This window comes from Corella eumyota, chromosome 2, assembly GCF_963082875.1.
Source record: "Corella eumyota chromosome 2, kaCorEumy4.1, whole genome shotgun sequence".
Taxonomy (NCBI): Eukaryota; Metazoa; Chordata; class Ascidiacea; order Phlebobranchia; family Corellidae; genus Corella; species Corella eumyota.
Window position 1 is genome coordinate 10389736 of NC_137491.1, and position 21801 is coordinate 10411536.

Below are 21801 nucleotides of genomic sequence, written 5' to 3' on the forward strand. Positions count from 1 at the left end.
TTTTGTTTAACTAGCAAGGGAAAACTACATAGCTTTATTAAGATCACACATTTTTGGTAAAATTTATGGGTTCTGTGTTGTAATTACAAAACACTTATTTTATGTGTTGCCTTATATATAGCCCAATAGTTTTAAGGTTAAATAATAGATTTTGATATTTAATTTTTTTTATTTATTTCTTGATTTTTAAACATTTATGTAAAAAGGTAACACAATTAAAAATGTTTGTAATTAGGTAAAAGCACAGTGAAAGCTTAACAGTAGGTTAGTTTAACACATTGACATGTATAATTCCCTTTTCCCAATATAAATAAACAAGCTTTTTATAAAATGCATTTAAGCGAAGGCATAAACTAGCAGCTAAATATATTCAAATAAAATACAAATTAACTTATACTTCGTTCTCATATATGGTCGAACTTTGGTCTGATATGGTATAGTCTTCAACATTTACATAAACAAATAAAGATGCCCCGTTTAACGTCCTGGAGTCTCTATTCAGTAAAGGGATGTGTCGGTAACCTGTAAAATAATTCAGTCGTCAAACTAAGATATTTTAATTCTAATCTAGGCTAGATATGAAAAACACAAAAATTTTATAAAAGTTACACGTTAAAAAATTCACAACAAACAAATGTTTTTTTTTGTTAATTACTTTACTTTTAAAACTGCCTAAGAATTAAGTTACATTTATTGAGTATGGAAATTAACTATATTTGTGCATACCATGACTTATACTTTTGAATGCAATTGTGTGTTGCGAAGTTCGGTCAGAATTTTTGTCTCGATCTTTTACAAGAAATTTTACAAATGTTAGTTCGGGTTTTTTGATATAAAAAACACGTTTTTCGTTCCAAACTGAATCTGCATCTGGTAAATAAATATTTATATTTAAAATGCTTACAATAATTTTACTGCTTTTATTAAGTTTGTCCAACAAGTTTTACAAATTGTTAATTACTTACCGTTCGAAAAAATTTCTTGTTTATTATTATCACTATTTGGTCCGAGCATTTGTATCTCAACAACGGTACTGCTATAACTGTCACAAACACCTGATAAACATAAGGACAAATGTTAAAACAAAAAAAACTTTACCTGGTTGTTATTTACTTGCAATTGTTTAACTTTGTGATACCTATATTCAAACATTGTCCGCTAATAAGAGTCAAGGTCAGTTTTTTTGGTGAAGCGCAATTGTCGTTCGCTCTTTGGTGGATCGGTTTTAAAACATAGCCACAATTTCCGTTTTGTCGAAACATTGCGTTATTGATGTCCATCTCATCGCATTTCGTTTGGTAATTTAGTGCAACTAAAAATTTAATTGAGGTAAAAATACAAGTTATTAAAAAGTTGTGATTTAATTGTTAGTTTGTGTAAAAGTTCGGACACACATACCGTTTGTTTTTAGGTCTAAAATTATTATTTTTATTTTTGAGTAATGTCCAAATAACATTGACATTTACTCTACATTTAATCTGTGTGTAAAGTCTTGCGTTCGTCATGCTTTATATATAAAAAATATTTTTAAATAAATTTAAATTAGTTTAACCTATTTGAAAACCAGCATTCCACAATGGCAGTGGATCGTAATTGCTTGAATCAGTTCGAAAACCAGCAGGATAAGTTCTACTTAACTGGTGCTGATGATATAATATTGCCTCTTTCGTTTTCGTCCTGGCTAATCTGCTTGCAAAATTTAGTTATAAGCATATGTAAATAGAATAATAGCAACATTTTGCAAATGTTAACAACTTGTTCCTTGAAATGTAAAACATGATAGTCACGACTTCTCAATTATTTTATTTTACCAGATTGCTATCAAATGGGTGTGCATAAGTGAAGCGAAAAACGCCAAAAATAAAAATTATGCATGAAAACTGTAACCAAACACAATTTTTTTATTTAAATAAATGTAAATGGTACCTTAATGCCTTTGATTCACCGAATGACGATATCTGGATGTGCTTTTCGAGATTTGAACTCAATTTAAATGATTCAAACTTTACGCTTTTGCAATAAATAACCAGGTCTGATAAGGAACATGCTAACTTGTGTCTTTTAGATGTGCTCTAAAATACAATTTAAGTTAACCAAAAATTTCGTTAATTATTTTCGTTATTTGTATGCGCTAGTAAAACCAATGTGTTATTAACATTATCCACTGTTCAAAGTAAAGTGATCACTTACGTTGTTGTAAGCTGACGAGTTATTAGAAGAACTATGTGAATATGATAACTGAGACGCTGTGCTATTTATTCGAGGTTGTAGTTTTAAGTATTTTTCTGATTGGTTCGATACACTACTGGTTCGTGACGTTACGCTTGTGTTTTGAAACTGATTTCTTAAATTAGTTGCCAATTTTTTGTTTCGACCCAACCAATGATCCCCGTTTGCATTAATTGATAAAGGATCCTTTAAAGGTATGTTTTTGTTAAATAAATATACTTGATATAAAAGTTACGTTTATTTTAAAAGCTTGTTTGAGTAACAATTTTTTTAACCTTTTGTTGATTTTGAAACTCATATGCTTCGTCTTCGTCACTGACGTCATCAGATTCTTTGGTAACGTCACTTGTACGTTGCAAAGGAAGCTTTTTACCTTGAACAAAACCAGTGACGTTTAATTTGCTTTAGGAGTATTGCATTAGTGTCTTACTTTTTGTGTAATTTGTAATTGCGTTAAGATGTCTTGTTAACTATTTTTTTTGTAACTTGAACTCTTATACCGTTAGTTTGCACTCGGTTAACTTTAGTATACAGACTAAAGCGTAAAATTTGTGTTTGCCAATCATAAAATCCACTAAATAGGAACTCTTATTGGTCGTTAAATAAGTATACGACCCTTAAATAATGATCAGACTTTTGGGTTTTCAAAATTATTCGTTTTAACTTCATCTATTAGTTATGTTGACTCGTGTAAAATTAATAGATTATTGATGAGTGCTAAATGCACTAACCCTTCAGTAAGATTTTTCCTTTTAAAGCGGACGGTGATGGAAGATAACCTTCCTTGTCTGCTCTTAGATTTGGAATTTGTAATAACTCACTTCCCAATATCATCTGCAAAGTTTTGTAAGATAAGATTATTTAAATAGTGATGTATAAACAGGTTATTTTAACCTGATAGGTGTTTCAAACAATTCTCAATTCGCTTTAATACTAAAATGACTAATTTAAAAACATGTTTTTAAGGAAAGGCAAATATTAATTTTATTGGTTACCACGACACAGTATGTTGATTTATAGTAAATGTATCTACAATTAATAAACTTAACGACCTTTAAATAATAAGCCATTTTCTCCTGTTGGACCATAGAACAATGATTTTCAATGCTTAAAATAAGAGGAAAATCAGAAATCTCGAATGCGTATTTTCCAATCACTTCAATCACGTCTTTGAACTTGATTTTTGACGTTAAAGTGTAACCGTGATAAATGATTGGGTCTCCAGAAGGTCCATCCCAACAGTCTAGTTCAACGCACTTACAGCCCTTTAGTAAGGCACTAAAAAAGTAATTGATATTTTATTTGAAAGCAAATATATTTTTATAAATGACTTTTTCGGTTTAAAAAAGGTTGTGGCAATTTACTTTTCCTTATACAGTTATTAATACATGATTTTTTTTATATCGTCATTATATCTACACGCTATACATACTTCATATAAGAATCAGTGCTACTTGGATCTTTAAGTTGATCTCCGGTTAAGTAAGTGTTATGAGATGAAGCGATGAAGTAATGTGATAAAGGTTGTTTCATATTTTGACAAACCTTTAATATATTGTTAATTTTGTTAAAATGAAAATACTATAAACTTTTTGTCAAATATTATAGAGGGTATAAGAAAATATTGTTGTTTTGCCAGTGTATTGATTGTTATCATTATGCCGTTTTTAATTACACAAATATTTTGGGCAGTTTTTTAGTTTTTTATAATTTTGTACTAACCTGGTCATGTTTCCAGTTAAATAAATTGCAATTTTTAGATTTTAGATAAAGGAGAAATCCTTGCTCGGTTAGTTTTCTCGAGTCGCGCGCTTCTTCGTTTTGTTCGTAATCTTTTATTATTTGCTCACAAGTAAGCTCTGTGACGTCATCTTCTTTTTGGGTCGTCTGTGTAAATCGTTATTCGCCTTGTTAAATTTAATATCGTCTAACCATTTATTTGCTTATATGTTGTTATACGTGACATCATTGGATGATTTGTTTACAATTTCATTACAAAAATTTTAAGTTAGTTTGGTTAACTTTCATTTAACTTTAAGAAACCCAACTAATAGGTATTGTTATTGTTATATTTTGTTAACAAGCTATACATACCTGTATGAATTTGTAAAGTTCTCTAACAGTTATAAAACATTTGTCGGCTGATACATTCTTAAACAAAACATCTATTTCTGATCTTCGGGTTGTCGTCTTGTGAAATTCGCTAAAATTTTCAAACGACATAAATTCCGAATCGTCCAGTTGTGTCTAAAAAGTAAAAATGGCAAAAATAACTTTAAAAGTAACACCTTTGTTAAGTGTTATAAATTGTTAACTTATTTATGTTATTATATTTCCGTACGTTATTTAACTTCATATTTTACCTCAAATTTTTTGTTTAAATCAGACGACATTCCCAGCTTGTCGAAATGTTTTTTGACGTCATCCACGGTCACGTGACCATCGCTGTCGGTGTCTAGGGTTGTAAAAAGCTCCCACACTGACGTAATGTATCGATTAAGAAATAAATTTGTGTTAATTTTATTGCAGTTATTACGCATTATTGCATTTTTATTAATTTTATTGCAGTTATTACGTTGGTTAATATACAACAAAATCAATTTTTAGCTAAAAATGAACTTGAGTTTTAACAATACTCGTTTTTTTTTCATTTACCACAAATTTAAGGTAAAAAATAAAACAATTTAAAGCTAAATGAAAGGATATAATTCATGTTGCAATCTTGGCTGCAATTTGTTGATTTGTTGTCTTAAATATTCCAAAACTTGCACCCATATTTCAGTAACGCCCAGGTTTAATGATATATAGTTTAGGGTCGAATTTTCTAGAACCAACGAAAAACTGTCGAACAACTTGTTTTGTGACGTCATCGAAGGTCTAGTTTCTCGTTCTTGACGTATCATAAGAATTTGTCGAATATCGACTGCAAAAAAATGCAGTTTTTTATATTTTTATAATCATTAGGCAACTTCTATTAAAATGTTTATACCTTTAAAAAAAAATTAATTTTACTTTTTATTAAAAGTTTAATAAAAGTCTTACTGAATTACAATAAGCGGATATTTTTTATGTGGGGGATTGTATAAGTAAAGGTTATATCCGTGATCAACTATGTTTTTAAACATTAAACTCGCTAGACTACAAATTTGAATATGTCGCATTTATTTCCAATTTTTGTGTGTTCTTCTGACTCATTTTTGTTATATGGGCGTTTTAAAGTCTCGCCTCTCCAAAGAGTGCCTTAAGTTAAACAAGGATCTGAATGTTTGCTCTGGCTATAGTTGTTTGCCGTTCGTGTTGTAATACTCTAATTTTAAAAACGAAGGATTTGACATGTGTTTAACCTTTCTTTTCGTCTTGTTTTCCGACATTTAAAATACATCCACACCGCACTGATGAATGACGAAAATAAAGCAAATCTTCGTCCAAACGACAGAATGAAGCTTTCGTATTCGAAGACCATCGTCTGTGGCGCTGCTTCATAAAAATTTGACCTTCCTTTAGCTGGTCAATCATTTCTTGCACTAGTAAACAAAAACAAAACTACATTTAGTTCATATAATTGCATCATTTTGCAAGTAATAATTTTTGTAACTAGTTTTTATAGTTTAAGAAGCAATAATTTGCTACATTTTTTTTGGTAGATATTTTAAGTTTTTTTTACACTATAACAACATATATTAAACAAATGTTATTGATCAGAACTTATAACGAAGTAAAATATCCCAAAACAAATATATAAAAATGTTGTCCTCAACTTACTAAATGGGTCACATTCCGATAACAGTGCCTTCTCAATGCATGCTGGAAGTTTTGGTTTTTCTTTTAACTTTGTTTTCTGAAAGTGACCAATGCTTCTTGGTATAATACTTTTCTTTCGGGGTGTTAATAATACAAATTCATCCCCATTTTGACTTTTTTCAACATTTCTGTGTTTCATTTGGTAAATCTGGATATGTTTTACTATTGAACGAAGTAGTAAAACAAGTTTGTTTCACTATAAAAGTAAAACAGCCTTTCTTATATGAAAACTTGATTCTTTGTTATATATTCTTTCTACATAGATTGAATCCTTGTTTTGCTGCTAAACTATTATTACTCCATAATTTTAACTGAAATAAACATGTTTCGTCCGAACTGTTGATAGTGTAAAGAAACTCTTTTTGGAGCGTATTATAAAACGTCCTTGCACTTTGTTTACTCAAGGACGGTGTATACTTTTAACTTTTTCCACCAGCAATATTTCGCCAGTTAAATATCGTGTTTGGAATAATCACAAAAGGCGACCACAAACAAATAGGCTTTAAGAAATATGGTAGCTGTTAAAATTAGTTTTAAAATAGAACTGATGCACTTTGTAAAGAAAACCTGACTTTTGTGATAAAATAAAAAGTTTGTTCAGAATAATTAACCTTTTTTAAGGTTGTTTGTAAAAGTCTAATATAAGTTGATTTATTCCGTATTACAAATGACTTGATTCAAGTGTAAAACAGTGTAGTGGAATTAACGCAACCCTGCGGAAGTTTTTTAAGTTTTTAAATACTGTCAAAAACAAAATAATAATAAATTTTCCTTCTGTATTACGAATCCATAAAATATAGTGTTTGATTATTAAATTTATTTTACACGTATTTATTATTATTATTATTTGTAAGTAATTATTATGTAGGAAAGGAATTTTCAATACTGTTAATTAAATTTGTATTTGAGTATAACCCAAGGCACCCGAATACATACACGAAACATGCATGACGTATTGCTTGCTGGGTGGGGCACGCGTGTAACTAAAATTACCGAGAAAAATTAATTTTTTCTCATTCTTTCTTAAAAAGAGCGCCGAACTTAAGCCCAAGGCATTAAGAATGGTAAAAGTATGACTAAATATAAAATGTTGATACAGTTCCCTTTTGCGGTTTAATAATAACAAATTATATCCGATGGAAATTATTGCTTCAAGCTTATCTATTCCAACAATAAAAACGTGTTCTGAATTTCAAATCTTATGTAAGTAAGTCTGAAGGCTCTGATATCTTTTCGTGGGAAAATGTTTGAAACCGAAATTTTTTTTTAAATATCATGTTTCACTTACAAACTTTGGATTTTTAAAATTTTGAGAGCACGTGTTTTGTAAGACTGAAAAAAAGATAAAAATTTTATCAAAATGATGATTAAATGTTTAAAGGATTTGACCATTTTGTAGGTAAACCCTTAGGGCAAAACATGTGAAATATTAGACGTAATAGCCTTTGTGTTTCTGTTCTGTAATAATTTGCTTCTAACATCAGTCATACAGTGTTTGGGAACACATTATAAGAGGACGACTATACCACTTCAAAAATGTTTTACAGAGAAACAATTGCATTTGATTTTCCGTGAGTATATTCAAAAAGCTATATTTAGAAAATGAGTTGTTAACCATATTATAAATAGCTTTTCGCCTTTTTACATGGGTGCAAATATTTGAGAAAATAACGTGTTCATTTTTTACAAAATATTTTTATTGATGCGCCTAATTTTTTGAATGTAGCGCTTTTTACATTGCTTAACTAGAAAAGTAGAATTTTTTTGTTTGTATCGAATAATGATTTAAAAGAGGTAGCTGCTAACGCAACAATTACTATTATAGAAAGAATGAAAATCTGCAAGGATAGATTTTCACTCCACAATTTATCTACAAACAACTATATCATCATTTTGTTACTGATGTCGTTTGTCAGAATGCAAGTATCATCAGCCAAAATACCTTTGCAAACAGTACAAAAAAATTCATTAAACAGTGAAAAATATTTAAATATATATTACGGAATAAGAACGTTTACGCGGACTAAACGAAGCAGTCCTGGAAAAGACTTAATTTGCGTTCAGACAAAAAGGGATATAATTGCTGTACGGACATTAATTTTAAGAACTTCTCACAAAATGTGGAAGGAAAGTGGATTATTTGTTGGTTCTTTAGCAGTAGATAGAATAAGACACTGGGAAAAAACGGTAAGTCTTTTTTTTATATAGGCTACCAATTTATTTGGTGACAAAAAATGACGGTCAAGCCAAAAGTTAAAATTTTTTGTGCAAAGGCATGTTAAAAAAGTTTATAACTTGGGCAAAGTTATTTTCACAATTACTCGTAGAGCTAAGAAAAATAATTTAAGTATTCTTTTTTTGAAATCATTTTAAAAATTTGAATAATTTGAAATAATATGTTTTTTGACTTTTGTTTAGAGGCAAAACCCTGCTTTAGCGGTCGACGTTATGATCGAATTTTTTTCCGAATTTGATCTTTTTCTTCAAAAATTTGCAAGAAAACATAGAAAAATTTTAAATACAAGAGAACTAAGGCCTTTAATTTTTAAAACACGAAGTTTAAAACGTGGGATGACGCTTTTATTACAAAAACAGGTAAATTATATTTCAAGTTTTTAATTAAAATGTAAAAAATATGTATTAACTAAATTTGTTTTCATAGATTACCTTAAATACTAATTTTGTTAAATTTTTTTTAGAAACCAGCATATACAAGAAATGATATTTATTTTCAAGTAAGAACGTAAAAAATTTAACAACAAAATAAATGTGTTTTAAACAAATAAGTTCCTAGTTTTCTCAGGACATTGTAGCCTTAAGTCTGTCTCCACTTACACTAAAGTTATAATTAATTTACTTCGTGACATTTAAAACTAAACGACGTATTGAAATCACTAAGGTATTTTTGGAACTGATTAATCCACCATAACAAGGGTACAAAAGGGTAATAAGCACCTTAACCACAATTTTAGGACATTTACCAACGCGTTGCTATGACAACAGAATCCGTCACGACAATTTAAAATTATTAGAAGGCGACATAAATTACCAAAATCGGCAATGACATGAGAGTTTTTTTTAATTATCAAACTAAAGTAAAAGTGCATGAAGTTGAAAAATAAATGTATTCTTAATTTTATTTTATTTTTTTAAGGAATTGTTCAGCGATCGGCCTGTCAATCAAATTCCATCTCACATTAAAGCCTTATTGGCAAATTTAAGTCATTCGGTAACGCAATTATGCTCGGACACACGTTCAAAAACTGAAAATCAAGGTTATGCTATGAAGGGAAAAAAATAATTACAAATTTTGGTTACTATTTTAAAGTAACTTTATTTAAATCACATGCTTGGTTCTGTTGTTGTTTATTTATTTGCGAAAAATTTGTTATCACGTTTTTAATTTTGTTTACTTCCACCATGTTTTTTATTTGTTGTTGACACTGTGTTATTTTTTGAGCAGTAACAAGTTTATATTTTAATAAATTAAATCTTCAAATACCGGCTTTAAATTTTTGAGGTTCGAATTTTTAAATCTTTTTTAACTTAAGTATGCTTACCGAGTTTTCTAAATTGATTTATTCTTTTTATAATGTTACTGGGTTTTAAGGGTAAACGTTTTTGGTGTTTCGCAGAATAACAATTTGGTTTAAAATCGTGACCAGTTAATATAGATGACATTTTAACTTAGCAAAATCTTGACTTCCAAATTTATATCGCGCGCTACACGTAGGCACAGGTAAAATGTTTTGCGATTGTTTATTTTTTATTGGGCAACGATTTGGCAAGGTGGTACGGATATCACCAGACATAGCCTAGAACTAACTTAACATTCGACGTTTCGTAATCTATATAAATTGCAAAATTTTGGACCTTTTTCGAATTTTTAAAATATGTTGGCCTTACGTTTATAACTTAAAAATATCGACAAACTTTACAACTGTTAAGTAATAAGTGTAATACCAGCCTAAAAACTTATTTTGTCTTAACGTGGTCTTGATCAATATTACATAATCGGCAAGAAAGTGCTTAATGTTACATAATCGACAAGAAAGTGTCTAATTTTATATTTAATTTTGTATGCTAATTTTATAAATTCAACTACATTTGTTCTCGCACCGGTTACGTCACCATAAATGTTTCATTTAAGGGACTTTTTTGTTAGAATTATTTTTGTAGTGTGAATTACAAATAACATCTAGCGTTTTTGAACTGTTTCTCGAGATGTCTATCGGTCGTTTGTCGGGAAAAGTAGCTGTAATAACCGGTAAGTAGTTAGACAAAGAAAAAAAAATTTAATTTAGTTTTTGTAATGTTTATTTAAGAACTACTGTGTTAACGCTTAAATCTACCCGCGTCTACCAGTCTGCACGTCTCGTTTTAATGCAGCTATTTAGCTACAAAAGTTAATCAGAAAATGACTGACATTTTGTAATATAGAGAGTTGTGGAAGGGTCTTTAAAGTAAGTTGTAGGCTTATAAAAACTAATCTCCCTCTTCACCTTTATGAATTGTCTGGTATCTACAGTTTCATTTTGCTTAATGCTATAGCTGAATTATCGGGGGTAAATATTAAATAACATAAATAGGTGCTGCCAGTGGAATTGGTAGAGCAACATGTCAACGTTTTGCAGAAGAGGGTGCAAGTATTGTAGCTGTTGATGTAAATTCTGAAAGTTTAAGCAAAACAGTAAATTTGTTGCATAAAGCTGGAGGAACACAACATTTAAGTTTTTGTGGCGATGTTTCAGATGTTGCATTTGCAAATCAACTCTTTAAAGATACAAATGTAAAAATTACAATGTTTTATTATTTTAAATAATATTTACTTTTTTTAGTTTTTATCAGCTTTAGTCCAATTTCCTATTTTTTGTAATTAAAAAAGATTTTTTTTAATAAAACTTTATCAATTATTTAAACAAAGCTGAAAAATTTACATAAGTTATTTGGTTATTGCATCTTTATTTTTATTGTATATATGATAGAAAGAGTTTGATGGAAAGAAAAGCAATATTTTGGTTAACTGTGCTGGAATAACAAGAGATAGTTTCTTATATAAAATGACCCCAGAAAACTTTGATGAAGTTATACGAATAAATTTAAAGGTGTTTAAAACATATTTTTTATTTTCAAAGTTTATATAATTATTTGCTACTAAAATTTGTTGGTAAATCAATTTTTAAAAATGCTAAAACAGTTCTTTTAATTTTAGGGAGTGTTTATAATGACAAAAGAATTTGTTGCCAGTTTGGATCTTGGTAAATCTGAAATAAAACCTACCTCAATCGTTAATATTTCAAGTATTATAGGAAAAGTAAAAAACAAATTATCGATTTATTTTTTTTTAATATATTCTTTTAAACTGAAAAAATAATTCATGTTATTAATATTACTATAAAAAATAAATAAAGTGCTTACATTGTTAGTTTACATAGTAATGTGAAGTTAAATTTGTAATGTTCTGGTCAATACTAACACAACCTTAAAATTCTTTTAGAGTGGAAATATTGGGCAAGCAAATTATGCAGCATCAAAAGCTGGTGTAATTGGTTTAACTAAAACCACTGGAATTGAACTGGCTCGGTAATATTTAATCATTTTTCTCGTTCAATAATATTTTGTTATAAGTAATAAACTTTTTATAGAAATATTTTTTAGGCATGGAATACGATGTAATGCAATTCTGCCAGGTTTTGTCACAACTCCAATGACAGATGTTGTCCCAAAAGAAATTCTAAACAAGGTGTTTAAAATTACTTGTCCCTTTATAAATTTTAAAAGGGCATGACTTGCATTTAAATTTAAAAAAAATTAAAAGTAAGATTATGTCAGTTAAAAAATTATAAAATGTTTTTCAATGTAAGCTAGATTTTTTCATATTGTATTGTTATAGTTTGACATTATCAATAAAAGATTAAACCTTAAAATGTGATTTTTTAGCTTGTCCATTCTATACCAATGAGAAGAATGGGAATTCCAGAAGGTTTGTTTGCAGTTTTTTGTTTTTATTGTGATTACTTTTCTTGTACAAAAAATGCCCGTGCTATTTAGAAATTGCAAATGCAAGTTTATTTTTGGCTTCAGAGGAAAGTTCATATATTAACTGTACAACACTCGAAGTGACAGGCAAGTATTTTATCTATTGCTATGTACTTAAGTTTAACAGATGTACAAGTAAAAGTTATTGTTTATAAAGTTGTTTAAATATCAATTAGTTTATAATTTTAAATTTATGTTGCCGCTTGTTTATGTCCTAAACATCGAAATCAATTTTTAGAATTTAAAATAAACTTTCTACATATTTTGTAGGAGGATTGATGGCATAAAATGATGTCTGTGCCAACCATTTTAATTTTCATCTATTTATGCAAACTTTTTTATTTTAAATTATTTCAACTAGTATTTTAATTTATTGCATTAATCGAACCTCAATTATGATACAAAATATTTTTAATTAATTTTTACATGTTGAAAGTGGCTTGTAATTTTTTACCGTATAAATCGTTTAATAAAAAAATTTCCAATTAATTTATTGAATAACCAAAAATATTCGTGCAGATATTTAATAAAGATAAAACATTTTTTATAATAGTCAAATAATTAAAAAAGTGTAATTGTCCCATTCAGACACTATATAAAAAAACTTGTGAGAACAATTATATTCTAAAAGACAGGAAAAATATAGGGCAAAATTGTTTTTCTATAATTTTAATTTTTACCGTAATGTGTATTGATTCTGATTTTATATAAGCTAAATTTTTTAATGAGTCATATTTACCAAAAGTTTGTTTACAATTTGCCTTTTTTATTTAACCAAGCGAAACTTTTTTCCAAATTTATTTATCCTCATAAACTTACGGTAAATTAAGTTTTTTGGCTTAGTTTCGCCTAAAAGTATATTTATTCCTTTGCATACAATTAAACGTACTTCTACCATTACGTTTTTGCATGGAGAAGATAGAAAAAGCTATTTCAGACAGGAAATATAAATATATATATATTTGTTTTTAAAGGTTATTACTAGGAACTAAATTACCCAGCAAAATTTTATAGTTGTCCAAAAAATTTTTTGGCCTGAGCACTGGAAGGGATTGTAAGATTGTGGTGCTAAAGAAAAGAAGACACATTTTCGGTTTTTAGGTACTTTTTTACATTACTTTATTAATATTTATTAAAAATATATATATATAGTATAAATGGTAACTGGGGCTAGAAAGCTAGAGCTTTTCTTAATAATAGCTGGGCACACAATACATTGTACTAACAGATTAAGCTATGCTGTTTACCATCATTTTAATAATAATACTTATTATGCCATGCACCATGTAGATTTATGCTGTAAACAAGGCTTGTACATTTTAACTTTCACTGTGGCATCTTAGATTTTTTAGTTACTTTTGCATGAGCGAGCATTATGTGGGATCCAAACCCATCAGATTATGAAGATATTCCAGGTAATGTAAAGGCTTAAACATTTTAACAATCTTATATTGCAAAAAAACTAAAACTTCCATTGATGTTATCTTGTTTCGTTGTTGTTAACTGGATAATTATTGTTTTGAATATTAATATTGTTCAACATTGAATGTTAAACCTTAAAATATTTTCTTGCCAAATGTAATAAATAAATGTATGCTTGCATGATATCTTAACATTTTTTCAATGCCTGCCTAAAGAATGTGTGTACCATGCATGTTTTCAGATTATAGAGATGAAAAGACCAAAGCTAGAGATCAAAAAATTATCACTTCGCAATTGCCAAGGTGATATATTTTAACCACATTTAAAACTAACATGGTGCTGAATGTAATTGTTTTATGGCCACTTGAATAAGAATTGCATTTTATTTCTTTAAATCTTATTTGCATATTTTTTAAACATTCTTTGTTATCATTAACTAGAATTACATTTACTTTTCTTTTGGTAGTTTTACAACATCTATGCATTTTAGTTACCAAACATAAAAATAGTAATCACAAATCAGGGTTAAAATTTCCATTTATTTGGCAATCTATTCCGAACTGTTGATATAGTGGCGAGACCTAAACCTTGTCAGGAAAAATAAAAATAACATCTTAATGTACTTGACTGGTTAAAAAGGTTGTTAAGAAGTGCTTAAGTATATTCATTTTGTGTTTTACGATTTTGACCAAACGTTTAGTTCTAAGGCTATGCATGGTGGTGGAACGGCATTAAAAAGAAAAAACATGGCTGCCAAACAAAAGAAATCGAGACAAAACAGTCCTAAAAAAGAACAGAATGAAGTAATTAACATGACAACAATTCCCATGAACCCAGTAAGTGTTTTTTGTAACTGTTGTATTTTTTTCAATTGTATAGATTTAAATGTTTTTAACTTTATTTAAAATTTTATAATTTGATGTTGTTTTAAAAGTGTTAACAAACATTTAAAAGGGGTTACAGAGTTTTTTTTTTAATGAATGTACACCTTGCAAGAAAGATGTATATATTTAACATATTATTTTAATCAATATATATATCTGATATTTTACCAATTAGAATGAAACACCATATGTATCTGGCCAACCCAACCCTCCAATTTCAGATGAATTTGAGGAACTAACTTACAAGGATCTTGATACATTAAAAGAAATGGTTTTACCTATGGATAAAAAGAAAGAGTTAAGGTAAATCATACTTTTTTAAAAATAAAATAAGACTTTTCAATTTAAAAAAAATAATGCTGTATTTGATAAAATAAAAAAATATTTATTTATTTTTTATTTTTTCTACGAAAAAAAGGATGTTTTTTTGTATTTCAGTAATTTAAGCTTGATTGCACAATCTTAGTTTAACTCGACAAATTTTATTTCACTTTAAAATACTGAGAAAATCGAATGACTATTACATTGTAATAGTACACACACGTAATATTGGGTTAATAATAGATCTGTAGGGTTGGGTGACTTGCCATATTGTTGTTTAACAATGGCACCTAACAAAAGCGTCTTATGACATCACAATGTTATGACCCTGTTATGACATTTGTAGTATAAGCAAATATAAATCAAGTCATTGTGGCCAATTTTATCCTTAGAGGGGGTAGAATTTTTTTTACAAAATACATAACCAATAATTATGGAATTCTTTACTTTTCTATGTAGACCAACTTTATGTTGTGTTGATTAACAATTTCAAAAAAGATTATCTTCAATATTGTTAAAATAACACTTTTAGATGGGCAAGGCCAAAATAAATGTTTTTGTAACACCACACAGATAAGCCTAATGTTAACGAATATTTGCTTGAAGTTGTTGCACATACATTTTTGAGAAAAAATATTGTTTTTAATGTTTATATAAATACAACTTTTAGTTACGCAAGTCAAACATAAATGTTTTTATAACACTACACAGATATGACTAATTTTAACGAATATTTGCTTAAAGTTTTAAAATTTGTATCATGTGGTTTTGTATCATGTGGTGGTCAAGTTATTGTTACCTAGTGTATATGGTTTAATTTTTTTTTTTTTCAAATTTTGTATGTGCATTTTACAATTTTTTTGTATGTTTATATTAGGTATAAGCTTTTAGAAGAAAAGGGAAATAAAGGAAAAGTTTCAAAGTGGTCTCCAAATGATAACGTCGTAAGTTGAAACCTCATTGTTATCGTAATTACATCACTCTTAACTTCACATAATCAAAACCTGTGTCAACACTCCACTCCCTACAAACCACTTTTCTTGTTTTCTTGTTCACTGGTTCAATTAATTTATTATTTTTTCTTTCATTTTGTTGTTTTTTATTCCAAGTAATTCCAACATTGATGTTGTTTTAGGTAATGTTCTAAGTTCTAGCACATTAACTATTAATAGGCCTAGGCTATAACAAAACAATTTGTTTTATATTTAAATTTTTCATGTTTGCGTGTTTTTAATTTAATTTATATAAAGTTAAGGGAATTCTCTTTTTTTGCTAATTTTTACACAATGATACCATACCATTTCTTTTAATTGTTTTTCAGAAATGGAGACGTTTTAAAGAGGATACAAATGATGTTCTAAGGCACATGCAATTATGGAGATCTTCGGTTCACGAAATCGAAGGTTAATCATTAAACCGTTTCAAGGAAATTAAATATTAAAAAAAAATCTATATTTGCAATAAAGAGTCAATGCAAATACACATCATAATGAACACATAAATTTGAATGTTTAAATTACCCCCCTTACTCATTTAAAAATGCTGTTGAAGCAAACATTTAATAATCACATTTATTATTGTGTTCATATTATTTTAACATATTTTTAATATTAAGGTCGATTTGGGAATGGCGTTCGTTCTTATTTCTCATTTTTACGTTGGCTATTTATTCTTAACTTGTACATTTTTCTACTCATCTTCATTTTCATTGTTGTGCCTACAATTGTATTTGAAAATTTAAGCTCGGGATTCAATGTCACTTCCACTTCCAACAATCAAAATCAAGGTAAATTGCATAGAAATTTTATTGTTACAAAATCAAATGTTTAAATAAGAATATTTTTAAATTGTATAAGAGAAGACTTTACCTAAAAGTAACTTGTTGTTAACAAAATTAAAAAAAAAATAGTTAATGGTTAACAAGGGGTTTCCATGGATTTAATTTTAATATCTTGTATCTGAAGTATAATTTTAAAATGTTATTAAAAGTTGTGTTGACTTAAGCATGACTTTACTTTTTAAAAAAGCTAAATTATTTTATAGAAATACACTGGTTGTGGTTATATAACACACCACACAAAATGAGCTCTATGTTTTCTTTACATTTTTAGTAGGCGAGCCTACAGGTTAATCATTTACTTTTGATTATAAAAACAATAAGGTTTTACTGCATAATTGACACATATATGTTTTAAAACAAATCAACTTTTAAAAAATTGCAAGAACTTTAAAAATCTATCAGTTATCTACAAAAACGATTAATATTTATAAAAAAATAGCAACTTAAACTAAAGTAAAATCTAACGAATAAAAAACAAAAATTATAATTAAATATTTTTAATTAATTTTAGTTCCACCAGAGTGCCAGTATAATCCTTATGATCCAAATGAGGTTGCACCTTTTTCACAATATATTATCTGGTGGTTTACTGGGCAGGTAATTGTAATTGTTTTTGAACTTTGCAAATATTGTTAAGATTAAGTTAAGTGTTAGATTTGGTAAAATATATATCAGAAATGTTTATCGTATATTAGAAAAATTATTTTAATAGGGTTTCAATTTAAAAAATGTTTATCAATATTTAATTTAAGTATATATATCTAAAGGTTTTTTTTTAAACCATTTGTTTTCTTTAAGGGTTTTATGGAAAACACTCTGTTGTTTTATGGATATTACGACAATGCAGCTACGATCCTGGTATTAGATAATTTTGATTTTATCTATAATATTCCACTTGCTTACCTACTTGTTGCTTTTTTCTATTTTGCTCTTAGCTTGGTTCTACTGGTTAGAAGGTAAAATAATTGATCATTCTTTATTATATTATTAAAGTGTGTAAAGTGGAATAATTTTAGTAATCAAAGATTATATTACCTTTTTATCAGTCACATTAAAGTATATTATGCAATTTAAGTGATTTTAATTTAAAATAAATTTTAAACAACTTTATTTATGTTATAAAAAGGGGAAGTATTTAACTATGGCCTGAGTGACTAACTAAAGCAATATTGTTAGATTTTAGAATATTTTATTTTTATCTATAAATTACATACAATATAACTTAACCAATTTTAGATACACACTATACCAAACACATTTTGTATTTGGCCCTTTTTTAAAGATAACTTTTTGCATCTGTAAAACTATTAAATTTAAGAGGGTCTGGAAATGCTCAAAAACCTTCAATGTTTAATTTTATAACCATTAAACTTATAATAGAGCTGCCGGTGGTTTAAAGGAATCATTGGTTGATGATGAAGACAGATTTTATTCTTACTGCAACAAAGTTTTTGGGGGCTGGGATTTTTGTATTACTGATGAAAACGCTGCAAAACTTAAACACAGTTCACTCAAATATGAACTACAGGTATGTATATACAATTTTAGTAAATAATGCTACTTTGTGCTATAATTTAAGTATAAGTAAGTAATAAACAATTTAAAAAATTTTATTTAAGCAAGGATATAGGTTAAAAATTAAAGGTGCCCAAATTTTTTTTTCAAGTAATTACTTGCAATTTAATAATTATTTAGACTGATTTGGAAGAAGAAAAAATCCGTGAACGTCAAGAAAATCGTACCAGAAATGAGAAAATAATTTTGTATCTGAAAAGAATTGGAATTAATTTTATTGTTCTTCTCATTCTTATTGCATCATTAGTTGCGATTTTCTTTGCAGCAAACTATGCTTTAAGAAACACATCTGCATTTGACGACGACTTCATCTTAGACTTGATTGTCACATACCTTACCTCAATTGTAATTACGGTGGCTAATTTTATTGCCCCTGTGTTGTTTGAGCTGTTGATTCAGTTTGAGGATTATTCTCCAGCCTTCACAATTAAACTGACTTTAATTAGGTTTGTTATGACTTTTTTTTTTAAACTTAAAAGGCATAACTTGATTTTTTTGTGTTACCTTAACACTTATATTAAACTAACTTTTTATAACTTCAATTATTCATAATTTTTGTGTACAATTGAGCTTTAAGTTTCTTATTTAATTAAACATAAGATTTTAAGATTTATTGAACTTAAAAAACTATTAGAATTTAAAAACAATAAAATTAACCCTATTTTTTTACTTAACAGGACAGTCTTCCTAAGACTTGCATCAGTTGTGTTCTTGTATGTGGTTGTGTACTTACAAGTCTATTGTACTGGGAATAATATTGTGGAAGCAGAAATCCAACCAAATTGTACTTACTGCGTTGGTGTACAGGTAAAATATAGTAAAAATGAAGAAATTGTGTTTTGGATCAAATTTTTTTGGGGTTTTGAAATAAAAAAATGAAATTTAAATTTATAATTAATTTAAACTCAAGTGTCTTTTTCATTTTAATTAAGTGGGCCATTTTTTTTGAAACCTTATTTTGTATCTAATCAGCCTTTTGGACTACATCTTTATATTTATGTAATAAACCCACATTTTTATAGTGTTGGGAAACCTACCTTGGTCAAGAAATGTACAAGTTAACAATCCTGGATTTCTTTATTGTCATCGGGGTGACATTGTTCGTTGAATTTCCACGAAAGTAAGCATCTTAAGTTATAAGCCTAAAATCCCCTTTATGTTTCTCATGTTAAAATCATATTTGTTATTTTAGGCCAGACTGTCCAAAAGAAATTTTATTTTGATCACCCCAAAAAACTTGCTATGTTTTTTTAACATAGTTATATTTTGCTGTTAAACATACCTTAAATAGAGACTAAATTTTGCAAAATATTTAGGTTAATAAAATATGTTTATGCACATAAACTAAAGAGAGTATTTTTATTCTTAGGCTAATAGTGGAGCATTGTCATTGTGGATTAGCAACTTGGTGGGGGTTCCAAGAGTTTTCTATCCCAACTAATGTGCTCGATATTGTTTACTCCCAGACCATCGGATGGTGAGTTGTTATAAATTTTTGGTATTTTAAAAATATAAAAAAAATTTTTTAGAACTTTATGTATAAATATCATTTATTGGCACAAATTATTTATAAATTTGTTTGATTACGTATAAAAAAATATGTTTGTTTGTGTAAATTTTTTACATCAACCTTCTATTTGCTGTTATAAATATTATGTCAAAGTTAACTTTATTGTTTGATCAATGTGTCTAACTTTTCTTTTTTAGGATTGGTGCATTTTATTCTCCATTGCTTCCAGTTATAGTCGTAGTAAAGTTTTTTGTGTTTTTCTACCTAAAAAAACTTACTCTAATGTACAACTGTCGGCCAGCTACAAGACCTTACCGGGCATCTCGCAGTGGAACTTTTTTCTTTATTATTTTGATTGTTGGTTTCGTGGTTGCTGTTTTTCCTGTGGTTGTAAGCGTTGCAGTGTAAGTTTTTTTTAAAAGTAGTTTAGTTTTATAACTTTGTTTCAGAAAAATTTTTATAACTTATTGTCAAAAAAAAAAAAAAAGCAAAAAATTCTAAAAAGAAGTGTAAATTTTATGTTAATTGATTGCCAGGTTTTTTTTTTAAATTTCCAGTTTTTTAATTTTAGGATTGAGCCAAGTAGAGATTGTGGCCCATTCAGAGGTTGGTCAACCATGTTTTTTGCAGTAACAAATTCAATTTTTTCACTATCTCAACCAGCCCAAGAATTCTTTTGGTTTATTGGTTCTACAGGATTTGCTCTAATTATTGCATTAATTCTTTCGTAAGTTACAAACTTTTATATTTATTGAAAAAATGGTTTTACTGAAAAAATTTCGTTTTTTAAAATTAGTTGTTAAAAAAGCTAAATCTAGGTTTCAGGTTATTAAAAAATTTCTGTGTTTAAAATTTTAGAGACATAATAATAGTATATACAATATATTTCTATTGTTAACCAAAATAAATGAATAAATTGTAGTTTGGTGCTGTATTATTACGTTGCATTAAGTTCTGCACATAAAAAGATGATTCACTTGCTTAAAGATCAACTTACTTTGGTAAGTTACAGACTAAAAAACTATTTGTTTTATTTTAGTCAAATAAGTTTAAGTTATTATTAGAATTAATATAAAAATACAGCACACCATTTATATATTATTTATTTTTAAAATAATTTATTTAATACATATAGGAGGGGAAAGATAAACAATATTTACTTAGTCGAGTCAATCTTCTTTCTTCCAGACTGGCTGGTGATCAACCGTAAGTAACTTTTTTTTTATAGTTTGCAGTTATAAAACTCAAAATATATTGTTCTAAATTATTTTTAAAGTGTGGACCAGTCAACTTTTGTAATAACCCCATAATTTCAAATTCTCAAAAGATTTTTAACCTTTTCATAACTATTTAATGCAAAAAAAGGATAATTTATTTTTAAAGAGCTGCACCAAATGCTCTAAAACGCCATAAAACGTCGCGCGAAAAGGCTCATCACAATGCAGCTTATGAGCGTGATAATGAAAGTCCAATACCAGGACAAACTCAGCAAATATAAAAAAAATTAAAATTTTATCTATGAACTACATTATATTTTACTGCATTTTGCCTTAACTTTTTTTATAATTTTTAATTTTGTAGTAAGCCCTATATTTATCAATGTGCGTAGGTTATAAAAGTTAAGTTTTATACAATACAGTGCCTTATAAATTAGTTCCTAATTTCAGTTCTTTAGTTGGCTTGATTTTATTGTAACGTTTTTGCTATACAGGTTACTTAAATTTTTGATTTTACTGTTACATAAAAGCTGTACTAGTTATCCTGTAAAAAAATACTGTATTTATACTGATATGTTATGACATGCTTAAGTTGCATTGATATTTTGTATGTCATTGTTTTATATTCTTCAAAATTTATATCCTTTAAATTCATGTGTTGTGTCCCTAATTTAATTTTAGCATTTTTATAACACACGTACTTGCAAGTTTTGCACTTAATTGTTGTTAAGGTACGTTTTGTAACTAAGGTATAACAAATATTTAAATGCAATATTTTAACAAACCAAGATGTAAATAAAAGCAAATGCCTTGGATTTAATTTTTGACTTAAAAATGTTTGATATTTAAGTTTTGCAGGAAAAGAAAAGGGATTTTGAGCAATATATATTTAAAATTTTAATTGAAGCTTACCTTCTACAATAAAATTTACCTTTTAGAGTTTAGTAGAACTAAGCTGAATTT

General features: G+C 27.8%; 3 protein-coding genes across 6 annotated transcripts; 2 read left to right on the forward strand and 1 right to left on the reverse strand.

Moving 5' to 3' along the window:
• Positions 1–391: 391 nt before the first annotated feature.
• Positions 392–6169, reverse strand: LOC145742371 (1-phosphatidylinositol 4,5-bisphosphate phosphodiesterase zeta-1-like). The gene is made up of 17 exons (XM_082560151.1): positions 5992–6169; positions 5574–5753; positions 4936–5152; positions 4593–4713; positions 4324–4476; positions 3952–4116; positions 3662–3774; positions 3282–3507; positions 2961–3063; positions 2505–2602; positions 2191–2415; positions 1927–2072; positions 1553–1686; positions 1139–1312; positions 966–1055; positions 727–870; positions 392–522 (listed from the first exon to the last, which is right to left on the reverse strand). The coding sequence occupies exons 1-17, from the start codon at positions 6167–6169 to the stop codon at positions 392–394; spliced, it is 2598 nt and encodes an 865-aa protein (XP_082416277.1).
• Positions 6170–10225: 4056 nt separating this feature from the next.
• LOC145744012 ((3R)-3-hydroxyacyl-CoA dehydrogenase-like) lies at positions 10226–12610 on the forward strand. The gene is made up of 9 exons (XM_082562103.1): positions 10226–10297; positions 10620–10819; positions 11016–11135; positions 11243–11344; positions 11528–11613; positions 11689–11773; positions 11971–12013; positions 12082–12156; positions 12340–12610. Exons 1-9 carry the CDS (start codon positions 10255–10257, stop codon positions 12354–12356), a joined length of 771 nt encoding a protein of 256 aa, XP_082418229.1. The 5' UTR covers positions 10226–10254; the 3' UTR covers positions 12357–12610.
• Positions 12611–13023: 413 nt separating this feature from the next.
• Positions 13024–21653, forward strand: LOC145741349 (transmembrane channel-like protein 7). 4 transcript variants are annotated; one of them, XM_082558924.1, is made up of 20 exons: positions 13027–13170; positions 13413–13484; positions 13733–13793; positions 14192–14327; positions 14551–14678; positions 15574–15640; positions 16018–16099; positions 16312–16482; positions 17048–17133; positions 17335–17492; positions 17917–18064; positions 18232–18557; positions 18789–18918; positions 19134–19231; positions 19481–19588; positions 19819–20025; positions 20193–20348; positions 20544–20622; positions 20757–20827; positions 21005–21653. In XM_082558924.1, exons 2-20 carry the CDS (start codon positions 13445–13447, stop codon positions 21117–21119), a joined length of 2367 nt encoding a protein of 788 aa, XP_082415050.1. In that variant the 5' UTR covers positions 13027–13170; positions 13413–13444; the 3' UTR covers positions 21120–21653. The 4 variants fall into 4 exon arrangements, with proteins under 4 accessions (XP_082415052.1, XP_082415050.1, XP_082415051.1 ...); XM_082558925.1 differs by having other exon boundaries at positions 13029–13170; positions 13360–13484; XM_082558927.1 differs by lacking the exon at positions 13733–13793 and having other exon boundaries at positions 13138–13170.
• The last annotated feature ends 148 nt before the right edge of the window (positions 21654–21801 follow it).

Coding starts and splice junctions, on each gene's coding strand:
- LOC145742371 (XM_082560151.1), bottom strand. CDS start 6,169: ATGAAACACAGAAATGTTGAAAAAAGTCAAAATGGGGATGAATTTGTA. Junction 4,714..4,935: donor CCAAGATTGCAACATGAATT/ATATCCTTTCAT, acceptor TCGATACATTAC/GTCAGTGTGGGAGCTTTTTA. Junction 1,687..1,926: donor GGTGAATCAAAGGCATTAAG/GTACCATTTACA, acceptor TTTTGCAAGCAG/ATTAGCCAGGACGAAAACGA.
- LOC145744012 (XM_082562103.1), top strand. CDS start 10,255: ATGTCTATCGGTCGTTTGTCGGGAAAAGTAGCTGTAATAACCG. Junction 10,820..11,015: donor AACTCTTTAAAGATACAAAT/GTAAAAATTACA, acceptor TATATATGATAG/AAAGAGTTTGATGGAAAGAA. Junction 11,345..11,527: donor TTTCAAGTATTATAGGAAAA/GTAAAAAACAAA, acceptor AAATTCTTTTAG/AGTGGAAATATTGGGCAAGC.
- LOC145741349 (XM_082558924.1), top strand. CDS start 13,445: ATGTGGGATCCAAACCCATCAGATTATGAAGATATTCCAG. Junction 18,065..18,231: donor CACTCAAATATGAACTACAG/GTATGTATATAC, acceptor ATAATTATTTAG/ACTGATTTGGAAGAAGAAAA. Junction 19,589..19,818: donor TACTCCCAGACCATCGGATG/GTGAGTTGTTAT, acceptor TTTCTTTTTTAG/GATTGGTGCATTTTATTCTC.